Genomic DNA, 18,306 nt, shown 5'->3' on the forward strand with positions numbered 1-18,306 from the left:
TCCAGTGTTCTAGGACCTGATTCGGTCAAAACAGTGTCATTCACAATCAGGAGTACCTGAGGATCTTGCCAGTTTATAAAAGAAATAACTTCATCAATTTGAACTCTGTATTACATAGCTTCACTAACAGTGGTAAATACCTTTAGTGGGAATAAGACATTTATCATATTTTGCTTGATTTTTTTTAATTTTTAAAAATACATTTTTATCCATCTTTTATTTTTTATGTTGCCCATATTCTCTCCCCCTTTATTTCTCCCTTCCCTCTCAAAAGCCATCCCTTATAATAAAGATATTTTTATTAAAAAAAAGAGGAAGAGAAAAATTAGCAAAACCAATTTATTGGGGGAAAAATCTGATTGCTTAGTTGTATCAAACAAAATTCTCTTAGATCTTTTAAGAAATCTTTTATGATTTTTGACATATGCTCGAGAAAAACCTTGTCAGAGGGGAGCTTTATGGCAGCATTTTGCTCTTAGGAATAAAGTGCTTTTTTATAATAGTAATAAACAGTAAGCTCTAATAATGTATCTTATTATTTGCATCTTTGAGTTAGCATCATATAAATTTGATTTAATTTGAAGTCTCTTACCAAATTCTTTGTCAGAGTTCTCAGTGTCATCCCCTTCAACAGATACTGGTGGATAAGTCACAACTGTTTTCATGGTGGTGTTTTGTTTTTTTTTTTTTTCCAAAAAACTTAAACCACTGTATAAATGCTGGCTCTCCTCTTCCTCATTGTTTTTAATTGCCTCTGAACATGTGACAAAACTAGCTCCTTTATTTGTTTCTCCTAGGAGAAATCTATATGCCCTCTTTCCATTTAGCTTCAACTTCCTTTTTTTCCCTCTGGAAGGATACACTTTATAAAAATAAACAGGATACCTAAAAGGCAAGTTAGGGGTGGAAGGTAGCATTGCATTTTTAAAAATAAATTCTTTTTAATAGCAAAAATCTGCTTTCTCTCCTATCTCACCTCAACTGAGAAATAAAAACAAAACTGTTATAAAATCTCTGTTCCCCATCTCCCCTTACTCAAATGTTTCATTCTATATTTTGAGTCCTTTACTTCTTTATCAGAAAGTAAGTAGTGTGTTTCATCATGAGACATCTGGAATCCTGGTCTGTCGTTACAAAGATCAGAGTTTCTAATTTCAGAGTTGTTTACTTTACAATATTTTTGTCATATAAATTGTTCTCTTGGTTCTATTCACTTCACTCTGTACTAGTTCCTATAAGTCTTTCCAGAATTCTCTGACACTACTCCTTTCATCATTTCTTATAGCATAATAGTGTTCTGTCACATTTGTGTGATATAAGTCGTTCAGCCATTCCCCAGTTGATGAACAGCCTCTCAGTTGCCAATTTTTTGCTAACATGAAAAGAGCTCTAAATGTTTTTGTACATCCTTAGTTAGAATTTGTTTTGCTTAGGACTAATCCCTGCATTAAGCTGCCCTCCCCTTTCCCCTGTTGAGTGAAATATATTTCTCTACCCCTCTGTGTGTGTATTCTCTCCTTTCACCAGTTTAGATGAGAATGAGGTTCAAGGGTCAGTAACTTTCTCCTACCTCTCCCTTCTTGCTTTAGATTTCTACTTGAGCACCCCATTTATGTGAGATAATTTTCCTTAGCCCTCCCCCCTCCCCATCATCGTATTTGTTTTTTCTTCCCTTTACAGAGGCATCTAGGTAGCTCAGTGGATTCGTATCCAGCCTCAGACACTTTGTAGCTGTATGAACCTGAGCAAGTCACTTAACTTCTGCCTTACTCATTAGTTTGTAAATGGGGGTAATAATAGCACCTACTTTTCAGGGTTGTTGTGAAGATCAAATGAAATAATATTTGGAAAGCACTTAGCATAGCACCTGGCACATAGTATGCAGTTAATAAGTCCTTCCCTCCCTTCCTCCGAAGATTATTAGGAAATAGAAGAACCACCCCCAGGCCTTCTAATTAGACTCTTTCAGTGACCCCTGATGATGATAGGGTTTAGAGGGAGTATGTCATCACCCCATATTAGAAGGTAAGCAATTTATCCTTGCTTAGTCCCTAATGATTGTTCATGTTTACCTTTTTATGTTTTTCTTGACTCCCATGTTTATACTTCAGAGTTCCTAAACAGGTTTGCTCATTTCATTAGCAATGCTTGAAGTCCTCCATTTTATTAGAGGTCCATTTTTTCCCTTTGTAGGATTATACTCAGTTTTGCTGAGTAAGTTATTCTTGGTTGTAAGTTTATATCCTTTGTCTTCGGGAATATTCATTCCAAGCTCTTCATTCCTACCATAGTTAGTGGTTGTTAAATCTTGTGTGATGCCTTAATGCTTGAATCCTTTCTTTCTGACTGCTTGCAATATTTTTTTTTTCTTTGACCTGAAAGCTCTGGATTTTGACTATAATGTTCCTCGGAGTTTCCATTTTGAAAGTTCTTTGAAGAGGTAATTGGTAGATTTCTTTCTATTTCCTCTGGTACTGGACAGTTTTCTTGGCAAAAATCTAGACTTTTTTTTTTTTTTTTTTTTTTTTTTTACAATTTCTTGAAGTAAGATGGGTAGGCTCTTTTTTGGTCATGGTTTTTATATAGTCTGGTGATTCTTAAATTACCTCTCAATCTATTTTACAGGCCAGTTGCTTTTGTTATAAGATACCTTACATTTTCTTCTATTTTTTTTTAGTCTTTTGATCTTGTTTTAATATTTTTGTTGCCTCATGGAGTCTGTTAGCTTCTAGTTGATCCATTCTCATTTTTAGGGAGTTTGTTGCTTGTGCAAGTGTGCCAAGCTATTATTTTCCTTTCCAGTTCTTCCATAGCTCTCATTTTTTCCCCTAATTTTTTTGTTCTAATGCTCTCATTTCATTTATAAAAAACAATTTGAAACTCTTTTTTTAAACTCATACTTCCTCTCTTCCAGGAATTCTAGTTGAGTTTGTGCCCAGCTGTGTTTTACATTGAAGTTTTGCTTGTCAGTATTTTGGAGCTTTTCTTCTGGGTTTGTACCTTGAATGTCCCTAGCTCCATAATAGTTTCTGTAACTTCTTTTGCTTTCTGGTTTCATTTATAGCAAAAATATCACGGTAAATATGAATCATTTGTGCCAGTAGAATATCTGCTTGACCACTAGATTAGGATCTTATATTTAGATTACCAGCAACTAAATTAATAGTTATAGTGTAAAAAATGAGTAATTCTTAGCATTTGCTGCCACTTTGCCACCATCTCTGGTGAAACTGAAGGGGGCTACACAAGACTAAAAGTTATTTCTTTGTTTCATGAGTTTGCATGCTTGCAGAATTCATCACCTGCTGGCCAGCCTGCTAGTAATAAAGCTCTGTGTACTTAGGCTGAATCTAGTTAAGCAGATACTGTCTGTCAGTGGGATCATACTTGAAGCCTTCCCAGTATGGTAGAACTTACACTTGCACTCCACTGGTATAACCTTCATTAACCCAGGATCACATCTAGGCCAAAATGAGGCATTAGAATTGGACTTTGTGGAGGCTTTGGCAAGTAAAGGGGGGAAAAAAGTTCTTAGGCAAGTGGAAGAGGCAGCAATCAATGAGTCTTTGTGTTACTATATTCCTTAGGCTGGTTTAGAAATGTTTGAAAGTTGGAGAGAGAATAAGGATATGTCTGGGTAGCACACTCTGCAGAGAGATCTGTGTAGTAAATATGAATCTAGCTACAGCTTTGAAAAAGTGCCACAAATATTTATTGAGCATCTACTGTGTGCAGCATGTCGCAGGGCTAAGCACTAAAGTGGGATTAAAAGGTGCACAAGATATAAACTCTGCCCTCAAAGACTTTTATTCTAGTTATGGAAAGAATGACAATGCTAGGTCAGATGAGTAGCATAGATTAGAAGTACTATAGGAGTTCAGAGAAAAGTGAGGTAACTGTAGTGGTATAGTTGAGAAAGACTTCTTGGAAAAAGTAGTATGAGCTGGGCCTCTGAGGATAACTAGGATTTGGATAGACAAGAGAAAAGGAAGAGGAGGCTGTTTGAAAGGACTGCATACACTGCAAAACATATTACCGATGTATGGGGATATTCTATTTATGTTTGGAAAAACAGTTTTATTGCTGCTTCTTTTCATTTCTGTGTGTGTGTGTGTGTGTACACATATATATAAATGTATACATATGCACATATATATATATATACATCACTGTTGCTTCACATTGGCTTCTTTCTATCTCCTGTAGATCTCTCCTTTAAAACAAACAAGTTTATTCCAACAAAATGACATGTTGGTCAGGTCTGAAAATGTATGCCTCATTCAGGAAGACCTTTAGTCCAGCATTTTCCTATCAAAAAGCAGTAGAAATACTTCACCATTGGTCTCCTGAAGTCATGATTAGTCACTGCATTGATCAGAGGGCTGAAGTCTCTCCATGTTGTATTCCTTGTTACATTGTTGTGGTCATCATTTAAATTGTTCTCCTGGTTCTGCTTACTTTACTGCATCAATTCTTACAAGTCTCCCAAAGTTGCTCTGAATTCTTTGTATTCTTCATATCTTGTGGTACAGTAATATAAATAATTTGTTCAGGTTTTTCCCCCAGTTCTTTGCTAATATAGAAGGTGCAGCTATAAATATTTTTCTTTCTTTGGGACTTTTTCCTCTCTTTGACCTTGCCACCCAGGTAATGGTGTTACTGGATCAAAAGGTATGTACAGTTTAGTGGCTTATTTTCTGACTTAGTCTTTGGTAAGTAATGGCTCAGGTAGGGACCATTCCTTCTGCCTCTCTCTGTGCCTGTTACTCTTTCGATTTGCTATTAGCATCCCCATTTCCAGGAAATATATAATGCTGTAGCAGCCATATGTACAAATTGATTTCTTGCTTTTTCTTCCCACAGGATTTATGACCAGCGTAAAATTGATGAGAATGAGAATAATGGTGTGCTGAAGAAATTTTGTCCTCATCACCTGGTAAAGTCCATGATGGATTGCTGGCTTTAGGCTTACCTGACTCACTTTGACTGTCCAAAGTTGGGAATGAGCTGCCTTAGGAGGTAGTAGATTCCCTTCACTGGAGTTCTTCAAGCAAAGAATGAATGACTTGTTGAGTATAATGTAGAGGAGATTCTTGTTAGAGGTCCCTTTCAACTCTGAGAATTCTGTATCCATTTTAATTTTGGCTATGAACAGCCATCTAGATTCTTAGATTAGATTTCATTGTTCCTCTGATTCAGCAGTTCCTTTATTGTGAGCCTTGGAACCCCTTTTAATAAGAGATGGCAGGCCGCATTTCAGTGGTTTGCAGTCCCTCTTTTAGGGGTAAATATTTTAGGGGAAATTGAAAAGGAAATCTATTTTCCTGAAAAGGTAAAGAAATTTGACAAATGGTTGGATGTCAGTGTCTGCTCTTTGTTGCAGGTAAACAGTGAGTCCAAAGCAAACATCACCTGTCTTGTGTACAGCCATGATGGCACAGGTATGTGGGCAGTGACTGGGTCATAGGCTAGCACGACCCCTCCAGGGAACAGTTGAAAATGAAGAGCATATTCGTTTTAGACCATACCACTTTGTCACAACTCTGGGTGGAGCTGCTGGGGATTCTAACAATTAACATATCTAGGGAAGATGCAAGGGGGTCCTACAGAATATGCAGGTCATAGTTGTACCTAGCCAAGCCCAAGTCTTAACTGCCTTCACCTACCAGGTTCCTAATGTACATAACTTAGCCCTAAGTTGGTAGCTGTTATTTTTCTGAGACCCCTGCTTTCCATGGATAGTATGCCCTAGACACATGGTCAGGTCACTATCTTCAGTGTGGTGCATATAATAGGAAACTGTCTTCCAGTTCATGATTCTGATTTCTTCCTATGCCTTCATCACTATACCCTTGTTTCCGGCAGAGCTCCTTGCCAGTTACAATGATGAAGACATTTATCTCTTCAACTCTTCTCACAGTGATGGTGCCCAGTACATCAAGAGATATAAGGGGCACCGAAATAATGCTACAGGTAAAGACTCTGACACATGTCCCATGCTTACTCTTTCTGTGGGGAGTTGGACATCTGCAGGACCTGCAGTAGATAGCCACTAGAATTCCCTTCCTCTTAGTGTGGGAAGTGAAGGGCTTTTCCACATGGAATGGAGATCTTTTTGGGTTATAATATTCAGGTTAAATGGGACTCAAAGGGTTTCTTGGGGAGAGGCTTATACAGTTTGTGGAAGAACCTGGGAGAATCCTTTTAACTATTGATACAGAAAGTCATAGAACAAAGTTTGCAACTTGTCCACGTTTTTGTATCAAGGTTTTGAATCCTTTCATTTTGGCACATGGGGATTGTAGGAAACCAACATGAATGTACTAGTCAGTGATGCATAAAGTAGAGGGAAGTGGGTGGCAATGCTGAACCCCTACTGATTCATGTGAAAGGGGAGAGCACGTGACTGGTGGTGGGGATAGGGTTATGATCATAGTTGGCATTTATGTAATGCTTTACATAAGTTATCTCATTTGAACCTCCCAACAACCATCTGTGAGATACCACTGGTCGTATCTTTATTTTACAGATGAGAAAATGGATGTTTAGAATAGTAAGTTGCCCATGGCCGTGCAGCTAATAAAATGCCAGATGTAGGATTTGAATCCAGATGTAGGATTTGAATCCAGGTGTTCCTGACTCCTAAGTCCAGCACTCTTTCCATGGGTGTTAGCAGTACCCTGAGCGCCACTGAAAATTGATATCTATTCTATTGGTTATTATCTATTATCTGACCTAGACGTCATATCTGTCCTGGATGTTGTAGGGTTGAGTGTAATATTCTTAGGTCATTCAGCTGTGTTATTTTTCTTAGCACTGGCAAAAGCTGGTACAGATTTCAGCCTACCAGAGAGAGGACAGCAAGGTTACCAGCCTAAAATATTGGCAGCTGTAGAACTTGATTGTAGCAGTTCAGATTCCTGTTAAATACAGAGAATACAGTTCTCACTCTCTCTGTTTTTTTTTTTTCTGATTTTCAGTATTAGTTGAGATTAAATGCTCCTGATGCCTGTGAAACAAATGTTCATCAGGCTGGGGAAGCTGATGATTCTGAAAATATTGATAAAGCATTTTTTGTGATGAGATCTTTTTTTTGTTTGTTTTTCAGTAAGTGAGTTCCTAAGGTATAGAACAGTAATACTCATATAGTTGTCAATAAACCTAGGTAAACCCATGAGTAGATAGCCAAATAGGCTAATAATGGCTATCCTGCATGAATCATCAAACTGGACGGATTAAGGTTGGTACTGAGGAATTGTAGCGTAGTGGAGCATATAATGTACTTGGACTCAGGAAACCAGAATTCATATCCCAGCTCTGTCACTTAGAAGTTGTGTGACCTTGGGCAAACCATACTCCCTTTCTGATTTCCTCATTGTTAAATGAGGGATTTGGATAGTTTGTACAGTACTTCTCAACTGTAACATTTTTTGATTATGGATTACCAAGTACCTGCCCTAAGAGCAGCTATTTGGAAGAATACAAATAGGCTGTGGGGTCGTGGTGGTTCCCTCTCTTGTGGCCATTTGCTATATGCATGTGCTCACTTGAGTTCTTTATAAATACGAAAGATCCACTGGCTCAGAGCTGAGCTAGAACTAGTGCTGGTGCTGAATGGGGAACATGAGCTGGAATATCTGGGCATTTTGCTCTGAGCAAGGCAGATGGATACAGGCCTGGTGCCAACCCTCATAAGGGAATCTTTCCCCTCACTTCCCATTTCAGTGAAAGGCGTCAATTTCTATGGCCCTAAGAGCGAATTTGTGGTGAGCGGCAGCGACTGTGGGCACATCTTCCTTTGGGAGAAATCGTCCTGCCAGATCATCCAGTTCATGGAAGGGGACAAGGGAGGCGTGGTGAGTGTGGTGTGGTGGGTCTGGCTGGCTCCCCAGCCCCCCAACCGCTAAGGTGGGTATAGGCAGTACATAACATCCTCTTTGTGGCAAGGTTGTCTCCCAGGGGTCCATTCAGCTAAAATAGAAGACAGTAAGTAGCTAAGAGGTGCTAAGACATTTGAGGAATATGTGCCAACCTTGCTCTGTTTCTGTAGGGTTTTTTCTTTTTCTTCTTTCTTCCTCCAATTTTCTTTTAGATCTCTGCCCCCTTTAAGGCAGGGTCCTCCAGAAGAAAATAGGAACCATGTATAACAAATACTCTCTTACCTATGTGCAACAACTCTTCTTAGCACTAGCTTTTCACAAGGAAAAAAAGTGATTTGGAGGTGCGTGCAGTCATTTTACCACAGGCTAAAGCTAAGCCCTTGTATTTTCTAATAAGGGAGCTATTGTCAAGGTACCTGGTATAATATCCCTTGTCCTCTAGTATAGTGTTATTGGATCTATTCTCTGCTACCTCTTTCTTGCTTTACATAAATACATTTAAATGCAATAAAGTTTATGTAGAGTTGGGACAGAAAAAATGTGATTCCAGAAACACTGAAGGAAGAAGTAGTTATCTCATTGGTTATATCCTTTTCACTCCCTTCCCTGTCTCCTTATACCTTGCTTTGTGTGTATGTGTGACCTCAGAAGGAAAAGCTAAGTACACCATTGTATTTAGAGTTAGAAGACCTGAATTTGAATCCCAGCCCAACTCACTGCTCTCAGAATCTGAGTTTTCCTATCATTAAAATGAGAGGTGTTTGGACCTAATGAGCTCCTAAGGCTACTTTTAGTTTTAGATTATATTATCTGACTATGGGTTGAGTCTTATGGACAACAAAAGGGATTTGTATTATTAGAAAGTCAACTACTAAGCTCACCTTTGACTACCCAGTACTTTTTGAAAGCTAAAGACACCCAACTCTAGCTGTAGGGAGTGATAGCAGGCTCACTATTTTGAAACTTGGTTGGCTGGGAAGAACTGACCTGTATCCTGTTTGACTCCTGCAGCCTTTCAGCATGTTTCGTCATTGCTTCTATCTTGACAGACTCCAAATTTCTCCAGGGTTACTTGGAGTGATACCTGAAAGTTAGAACCCTCTTTTGTGTATTATGAATTGTTCTTGTTTATTTATAATAGTGGCCCTACAAGTTTTACTCCAATGCTGTTGCCTCCTTTGGAGGTCCTGGGTTCTTAAAGGCAGTGCTGGCAGAACACAAGCTCTCTCAAGTTCTAGAAAGGCTTCTGCATAGGCCCAGTAACCAGCTTTTTTTGTGGACCAGCCTAGTTAAGTACACAGCAGAATGCCACTAGTACTCTGGCCACAGGGCAGTGGATTCTTTGGCCATGGAAACCCAGGAAACATCGAAAAAAAAAAAAAGAGTCCTTTAGCCCTGTGCAGCACCCTTCAGATTCTTTATTGATGGTAACAGAGTTGCAGGAAGGAAGGAGGAACATGCTAAGAATAATTGTTTTTAGACCATCTATAAACATTTATCTGTTGACCAGAGGATATGGACCTTATCAATATTGACATTCTCACTATAAATGAAACCAAAAGATATAAAGAAGTAATCCTTTAAGTGGAAGGCTGACAGGCATTCCATGAAGGTACAAATAAGGGAGCTGATGGAGTTGGTTTTGTGAGAGGCAACAAGAAATATTTCATGAAATATTTAGTCATCTTTATATTATCCTATGCTTTTTTCCGTTGTTTATGATGAACATAAGCAAAAAGAAGATAATTTATGCACAGACATCTGTTGCAGAGGATTAGGAATTAGAGAAATTCTATGAAAACTTTTGTAAGACTACTTATATTTTTAGTATACTTGGGGCCTATAATGAAAAGGTGAGTCTGGAGAGGGGAGGGTGTGTATGACCAAAAAAAAATGTATTGGAAATATGGCTCAGGATCAAAATAACAAAACAAGAATCACAAGTTTTTAGATTGCTCTGGTAACCTTATTCTAGCATATCAGAAATATTTTTTTCAAGAATACAGGCAAGAATCACTGGACATTGGTGAACACTGAACAACTTCACAAAATTGAAATTAACTGTGTTAACATCTAAAGAATGACTGGTTGCTGATACAGAGATTGTTTTCAAATCTGCTTTCTGTGTAGCTAAGCCACTGAATTGTTGGAGTAAAGATTAAAATTAATTTACCAAATTAGATGAAAGAACAAATATGAAATGAATTGACATATTATTAAAGAATGATTAATTATTAAAGGATATTATTAAACAAGACTTATTTTAACAAGCTAATTAAGACTCCAAAATGGGAAATGGATAAAGGAACATCCATTAATACAGATGATTACTGTTTTCTCTGGAAGCTTAACTTATATAGCAGTCACCACAGCAAGAAGGCCAACAAATACTTGGTCTCTTTACCAGTCAGAAGCATAGCATTCAAATATAACATGGGATTAGAATATAAATTTATTTATAAAATCTTACCCCAAAGTATAGTGGAGGGTTATGAGCACTTTCAACTCATGAATGAGCAAGGAATGGTGGAAGGGAAAATGAGTTAAGCTTATGAGTTAAACCAGTTCAGCCAGATCATCACAAGCACATTTAGAAATGAAACTTGAAGGACAGCAAACAGATTTTTAATGGAAAAGATCTGTTAAGGTTTCTACAACACAGTTTTATCATCAATGACAACAAGGCCACCAAACTTGGAGTCAGTATCACAGTTCCTGATGTGCTTACATAAGGATATAGAAATGACACAAAAGAAAAAAAAGGAGCTGTCACTAAACTAGACCAACAATATGAGGGAAGTCTATGTGAGAATCAACACAGTTTTGAGCATGCTGAGGGATTTTCAAGATATCTGAAAGGGGGGGAGATATCGAACAATTAGAAAAAAAAATTTTATTGTTGCCAAAAATCATTAGTAAGTTATCAATTATGACCTAACCATATGATGACTACCTCATCTCTAAAGTACTTAAAAACCACTTAAGCATGTATGAAGGGCATCCTTGATTTGAAAAAAAATGAGATGGGCACAGATAGTCATTCTCAAAAAACATTTTATGATAGACTATAGTTTTAGTCACAGTGTTGATTGAAAAGCACAGTTAAATATAAGAACCTACAGTTGCTTATTGTTTATTGGTTTAATTTTAAAAGGCATTTGATTTGGTAGAGTAAAATATATGCTTGAAAGCTCTCTGATGGTGTATTCCATACATATGTGGGAAGAGTGTAAAATATTCCTTGATGTCTGCAACAACATAGTTTATTTCATTTGTTGTTTGTTACTGTCATTTGAGGTATAAAATGGGAGACGTGCTCCCCACAGATGTTTGCTGCTGTTATGGAAAATGGCCAGCTCAGAGTACAAATTGACAAAGGCATTCCCTTTAGATGCTTTTGTTTGTGGATAACATGCCAATTGAATCATGCCCTGGACCATTGCAGAGTTTCCTAAGTGAGGTCTGTAGTCCCTCTGGTGAGTTCAGCCTTACTGTACACACATGAAAAACCATGATGAAGAATGCCTATTGTCCAGTTCGATAATTGGCGAGACAGCTCAATAGAGCCGGTCCATTAGTACATGTATTTTGGATAAAATGCAGGTGGATAGTGAACTATTCTCATAATTTATACAAGAGAGTGATCAGATTGCATTTGGGATATTGTGCCACTCTCTCAGTGACCCAAAGCTTCTCCCAAATAGAAAAGCCGGTTTTAAAAATCAATCTTCCAGCGATGCTTTATGGTGATGAATCATGCAGTACCACAGTCCTGTAGGAATCAAAATGTTAGATTAGGGCAGTGGTGAATGTAAATAGGCTACAATTTGCTAAAGACGATGTGCTTTAAAAAAATGTTAACAATTGAAGAAATAAATGAATGGGAAAGGAGATGGAACAGTTATAGAAAAATGAGTGATAACTACTGGATAGCCTTTTTGCTGCTTTGGTGCCCACAATTTCACAAGATACAAAGGAAGACACCTCCAACCCTCCGGGCCATGGATGGACCCCTTGTGAAAGATCTGTGGGAAAGCATGACAAATCACATAGGATGAGAAAGGGTAGATGGATTTGTACTTGCATCATTGGAAGGAATATATTAATGAAAACAAATTCATTGAAGTGTTATAGTGATAGCACACATTTATACAGTTTGAATGTTTTATAAAGTGCTTTTCTCAGCTCTCTGAAACAGGGTAGTATAAGTATACTTCATTTCATAGAGAAGGAAAGTCAGTTCTATGACAAAGCCAGTATTCTTACATGGGTCTTCTGGTTCTAGATCTAATAATCTTTACATGACACAATGATTACTTTGATAAGGGATTTCTTAGAATTTTTCTTCTTGCCTCAGCTGAACCATTGGGACTACTTTGGGACCCACTGTCCCTAAGGCCTGAGTACAGCCAGAGATGCCAAAGCTGGAAGCTTATTTCATCTGTCTAGTTTTTCGCTTCCCCTAACTTTCTGCAAGAGATGGAGGATAAGGAGTTCAGTATTTGTCCTGCTAGGATGAGCTCAGGTCTGAGGCAAAATTGGTTGCCACCTACAGTAAGTAAAAGCAGACCACTAACAAAAACAAATCTCAAAGAAGGATGCGTAGTTAGAAGGCAGCAGAAGGACTTGACACTTTTATTTGGAGTGAGGTGGGAAAATTGTTATTCTCCTTTAACCCCAAACTCTCTCCTTGGGATCATTCTCAAAGAGGTGAAAGGAGCTGAAACTTTCTAGGCTTAGAGCTTTCCTCATCTCTGTTAGCGTTCCAAAATGACAAGGCCGAGTGACTAGTGATAACAGCTTTAACACAGATAGGCCACTCTGAGAAGAAACAAGCCATCCAAACATCAATTTTGGAGGCACTTTCTTAGGAAAGACACTCTCCACTATTTCTTCTCAATCCTAGTTTGGTGCTTTTGATTCTCAGTCCAGGAGGCAGAGAACCTAAATTAAGATTACTTCTAACCCTGCCCTTAATCCCTCTACAAGTTAAATGATTCATGGAGCCTATTTATCCCCTTTCAGGTGGGTCCCATAGTGCCATTAGACATGGGTCTTAACTCTGTATCTGAAATAATTAGACTTCATAGTAGTCTTACCATAAAATAAAATAACTAGAAAAAGGACTTGAGAGGTTGTCTAGTCCAGACCTCATTTTACAGGTGAGGGAAACTTTAGCCCAGAAAGGTCTGAAGTCTTATAATTATTTAATGCCTAAGCCAGGACTAGAAGCAGGTCTGATTAGGCCCTGTCTCTGACCCTAGTCTTTAAATACACATTTTTGCTACCATTCAACTCCATAAAGGCAAGGAGGAATCCCCGGACTCTTGGCACCATGACTTTCTACTCGGCCCAGCAAGACCACAGCTCTTTCCACTTACGCAAAGAATGTCAGTTGGATAAACTGCAATTTAAGCCATTTGGTAAAGTGATTATAGATACCCATCACTTAGTGTAGACCATGACAGGTGTATTCATTAGATCCCAGGTCTAACCCTCCATCACTTCAAACTTCTGCTGTCTCATGGTCAGGAACATGGCCTGTTCTCAGGAACTCTGGGATCTTTTCTCCCAAGCTTAAGAAACAAATCCCCTGTTGCTATGGTCTCTTTTTAAGCAAAGTTCAGTGTTTTGTGGTTGGGAAGAGCTTGTCTAAAGAGAAGAGGGCATTTGAGCATGACACCAAACCAGCTCCATCTTCTTTTGGTCATATTTCCAGAGAAAATGGGACTTGATGCCTTCCTTGACTCTTTTTAGCTAGCGGAAGGAGATAGGAGCCATAATCCTAAGGCTGGGGTTAGCATCAGCAGGATGGGTTTCTGCTTCATTGCTTAGCCTTGTGTTGCCTGACCCTTCTCTAAGCCTCCTTTTGTTGTAAAATATAGGTTGAAGAGTGAAGACTTAAAAGGAAACTAGTAGACAGGCCAGTGATTTCCGTGGTGGTCCGTTTACTTCTTGAGACTTGTGTGGGCAGCAGCGTGTATGGGGGGGTTTGTTTGTGACCGAACCTCAGACTGCTGCAGGGTGAGGGGAGATTGAAGTGGGGGGCCACAAAGTGATTTTAGGGTCACGCTTTTTTCCCAAGTTCTTTTCCTGTCCCACATCTGACTCCAAGTTTGGAAATGCCTATTTCCAAAAGACCTGCTCTTCCAGGGAAGGGTGGGGTCATTCCTCTCCTGCGAAAAGAGTAACCCTGGTTACTAGGGCCTGGTATTTTAGTTTTAAGACAGCAGGGGGCAGAGGAGTCTTCAGCTGGAAAGAAACATGAATGGAACAATTTTTCTTGCTTTGTGCATGTCTGGCCTGCTTTGTAGCTGTACGCAGAGAAGTGACCATGACTGGGTTTGTAGGAACCTCGTGGATTTGTTCTGTGTCAGAATAAGGTCAAGGGGATTATGTTCTATTGAGGTTAGCAGAGAGGAGAGTCTTTGGCTCCATAAATGTAGGTCACAGAAAGGGACAGTTTGGTATCCCAAAAGGATAATCCTTTCTCCTCCAGCCCAGTCTCTCCTCTTTGTATTTTCCTCTTCGTTGAGTAAACAACTCTAAATGAATGTTCTCATAACCATTTCTGCTATCTTTCTGTGGGGGTGGGGGGGCCACTTGGTGAAAACTGCTGAAACAGTTCTAGTTTCTGATAGATTGGAACTCTGAGACTGGATTAGGTCATCTGCACCATGCTTTTGTGGTCGTAATGCCAGTGGGGAGAGTAGGTCCGGCAGCTAAACATAGGGCTGTGTTAGGGTAGAGTCAGATTGCTGAAACATGTTGGGGAAAATGAGATAACTCTGGTCTTAAACCTTAGTACCTCGGAGCATATTTTAGTGTCCTATTTCACCCTCATGGAGGGGTCAGTTAGATTAGACTAGTGGGGTAGTTATGGCCTTGCCTCTTTCAGTCCAATTTCTTCCTGCCAATCTTTGTGAGAAAGAGGAGCCATTGGAGAGCAAGCAGTGGTGTTGAAGCCTAGTTTTCCATTCCTTCACACTGAACCAGTGCTTGTTCTTTCCTTCTTCCCAGGTGAACTGTCTAGAGCCCCACCCCCACCTGCCTGTGCTGGCCACTAGTGGTCTAGACCATGATGTCAAGATCTGGGCACCTACTGCTGAGGCTTCCACGGAGCTAACTGGGTTAAAGGACGTGAGTGACTGCTAACAGAAGTTGAGCACTTTTCCCATCCTCTAGTATCCCCTTCACTGACTCCTCTTTGTAATAGGGTATCTTAACAGTTTTCCGCCTTTCTCCTTCCCCACATTATTGCCATTGTCCTTCCTAGACCTATGCCCATCCCAGTTTTAAGGGCCTCTCTATAATTGGTAATAGGAAAAAGAATCTTTTGGAAGAAGCATTCAGAATCAAATCCCTTGCCTGTTTAGTTCTGAACCCAGTGGTTCTTTCTTAGCCCTGGCCACCCTCTATAAAAGTAGCCAGGGGTTTTTCCTCCAAAGGGGATCCTAGTTTGGGGGATGACACCTCTGGTCTTCCAGGTCAGGCCATAGGACTCTAGGTACTTCCTACTTAGGCTTTATTCTCTTGGGTTCCAGGTGATTAAGAAGAACAAACGGGAGCGGGATGAGGACAGCCTGCACCACACTGACCTGTTTGACAGCCATATGCTCTGGTTCCTCATGCACCACCTGAGGCAGAGACGGCATCATCGGGTAAGTTGGAGTGGGGTAGGGAAAATCTCTTCTATCTCATCATTCCCTAAGAACATTGCTCTTAATGAACTGGATTCCCCTCATTAGGAGGGTTAGAAAATGCTACTGACCATCTCCTTCCCAACCCTTACTCCTGTTCTGAAGAGAAAAATGGAAGGTCTAGTTTGGGTTTCTCCTGCCTACTCCAGCATCTTCCTACGTGGCCTCACCCCAAGAGAGCCACATTCCTGCATTTTCCTTCAAAAGCCCTAATGTACTCAAAACAAAAACCACTACCAAATAGAGCTGATGCCGTGTCCTTCCCCTCCCCTGAAGGAGACATGACAGTATTGTCTCTGTGTATAGGAAGGATGCTAGGCTTCAGGGACCTATTCATATTTGAGGAGCTCCTAGCTTCCTTTCATATAGGACTGTTGTTGGGAAGGGGGAAGGTGTTTGGAATCCTTGGATCCTTATCTTGCATTGAATCCTATGGGCCCCAGTGTCCCCATTCCTGATTTGAAAGGCCTACCCTGGGGGTAGTCACTAACATAACCCCTCACCCCACCAACAGCGCTGGCGGGAGCCCGGGGTCGGGGCCACAGATGGAGACTCAGATGAGTCCCCCAGCTCCTCAGACACATCGGACGAGGAGGAGGGCCCAGACCGGGTGCAGTGCATGCCATCCTGAGAGCCCTGAACTCCCTCGGGAGGGATGAGGGGTAGGGAAGGGGAGGCAGCTGAGGCCAGCCTGCCAACCTGCTCTGCTTCTCAGGGGGTATGAGGCTGCCCCTCTCCTGATCCACCCGAGGCCCTCACATTCAGCAGCATTGCACTTTGGACTTTTTGCTTTAGAAAGACATCCAAGGGGGAAGGACAGACTGGAGGAGGGAGACAAAACATTAAGATGCACAAGGGGTGGGTGGGGGGTTGAGCCCAGGAATGTGGTTCGGTGGAGAGGCGCACGGGACTCTGCAAAAATGGCCTCTCCCCAAATCTTATCTTTTTCTTTTTATTTTCTTTCTTCCTTTTTTTTTGAGCCTGTTGTGTTAGTGTGTTTTTTTTGGGGGGTGGCAGTGTCACTTTTCCTCTCCTCTTCCTTGTTTCTTTGGGGGAGAAGGCCAAGGAATCTTTGGCTGCTCAGCACCATGAAGCCAGAGCGGGAATGGAGGGGCTACTCCCTCTTTGGTTTAGGTTTTTTGATTTTTTTCTCTTTTTTTTAAAAGCCTGGGAAAGTTGCATTTTCTCCTCCTTTCTTCCCCCTTCCCCCCAATCCCTGCTTGTTCAGGGTAGTTCCACTCCCTGCTAGGACTCCCGCCTCTGAGCCCCACCTATCCCACTCACCTCTTCCCCTCTTTGTCCTCCTTTACATATCACAGTGTTTTGCACTTGATTTTGCCCCCTTCCTTCTCCTTTCATCTTCCACCTCACCACCTAAAACAGGGTGGCAAAGAGGTGGGGGAGAGGGATGAGGATGGGGGGAGGGGGTGGGATAGGAAGGATGTTAACTTTTCTGTTATTTTTAAGGAAATGTATGTTTGGCGGTGGTGACGTCCCTTTCCCTATCACTGTTAGAGGCCTAATTTTATATCTATAAATATATTAAAAAGCAAATCAAACTTGGATGTCATCAAGTTAAAATTATTGTCAAGGTTTAAATATATGTTCTCTATGAATGCAATAAAGGGACTGGGTGGGAGGGTTTTAAGGAAGGGAGTGGGATTAGTGATGGGGATGACAAATGGACTTAGCTTCCCCTTTTTGTCCCCAACATACCTATTTGGGGTTTTCTTTTTGGATCCTAGGAGTCTGGAGGAGGGGAATCTCCCCAACTTTAGAGCACAGCTGCCATGAGAAATAGGCAGGGCTTCTCATTACAACTTGGATGCTATCCTTTCCTTAGCCCCGAAACCTTGTCTCTACTCAGTTTTGATGGTTTTTTTTGTTTTTTTTCTTTTTTTTTTTGGTGGGGTGGTGGGTGGTTCGGGGACTCTATTCTCTTAGGCCCAAATGCCAGACACCCATTAGAAGCATGACTTGACTGGGCCCTAGAAAGGCTGTCACTCTTTAAAATCTTGTTTCTTTTCCCCTTAAAATGACACACACACCCCTACGTCATCCAGCCCTTCCTCTCACCTCTTCCAGTAGGAGCCAGTGCTCCAAGAGAAAGGTGAGACTTTGAGACTTCACAGAGTCCCCTTTCCCCAACCCCCAATTTGGGGACACCAAGCAGGAGGGCTCAGCCCTATGGAAGAACTGGCCAGTAGCAGAGTAGTGTGGCCTGGGGATAGGTCCCTTTGCCTAGGCATTTGGTCAGGAAATAAAGAGTAATCAAAGTGGAATTATGGCCCTGAAGCCCCTGGCCCTGAGTGTTCTTGCTGCTCTGGCTGTGCTTTCTTCAGTCCCAGCCCTCCACCAAGCCCAGTCAGAAACACTCTTCCTTGGCCTGGTGTAGTAAAACTCCTAGGCCTGCCCATTTGAGGAAGAAGATGAGTTGGATAAAGATGTCCTTGGACTCTTCTCTCTCTTAACACTTTACCCAGCAGCTCTCAGGCCAGATATTAACTATTCTACGCCCCCTTCCATGAAGGATGTGAGGGGAAACTGAGTGGTCTGAGTCCCTTATTGCTTCTAGGGTAAAGTGGGTTGGTTGGGGAATAAAGCACTCTGGAGTGTGTTGTATTTTCTCTCAGTAAAAGCTTTTTTTTCTGACTTTCTTTGCTGCCATGTGTGGTATATGGGATCTTCACTGAGGGCCCTTGCTCCTTCCTGCATAAGTGCCTGGC

At 40.8% G+C, this 18,306-nt stretch overlaps 1 protein-coding gene across 9 annotated transcripts in view; it reads left to right on the forward strand.

Moving 5' to 3' along the window:
• DCAF8 (DDB1 and CUL4 associated factor 8) overlaps positions 1 to 18,233 on the forward strand; it is a 48,231-nt gene extending 29,998 nt beyond the window's left edge. For all 9 annotated transcript variants that reach the window (XM_036755190.1, XM_036755188.1, XM_036755189.1 and 6 more), the window contains 7 exons: positions 4,864 to 4,936; positions 5,384 to 5,441; positions 5,866 to 5,973; positions 7,726 to 7,856; positions 14,901 to 15,020; positions 15,425 to 15,541; positions 16,095 to 18,233. In XM_036755190.1, coding sequence (XP_036611085.1) covers positions 4,864 to 4,936; positions 5,384 to 5,441; positions 5,866 to 5,973; positions 7,726 to 7,856; positions 14,901 to 15,020; positions 15,425 to 15,541; positions 16,095 to 16,211 — 724 coding nt within the window. In that variant the 3' untranslated portion in view covers positions 16,212 to 18,233. The remainder of the gene's footprint in view (positions 1 to 4,863; positions 4,937 to 5,383; positions 5,442 to 5,865; positions 5,974 to 7,725; positions 7,857 to 14,900; positions 15,021 to 15,424; positions 15,542 to 16,094) is intronic.
• The last annotated feature ends 73 nt before the right edge of the window (positions 18,234 to 18,306 follow it).

Source organism: Trichosurus vulpecula, chromosome 4 (genome assembly GCF_011100635.1).
Source record: "Trichosurus vulpecula isolate mTriVul1 chromosome 4, mTriVul1.pri, whole genome shotgun sequence".
Lineage (NCBI taxonomy): Eukaryota > Metazoa > Chordata > Mammalia > Diprotodontia > Phalangeridae > Trichosurus > Trichosurus vulpecula.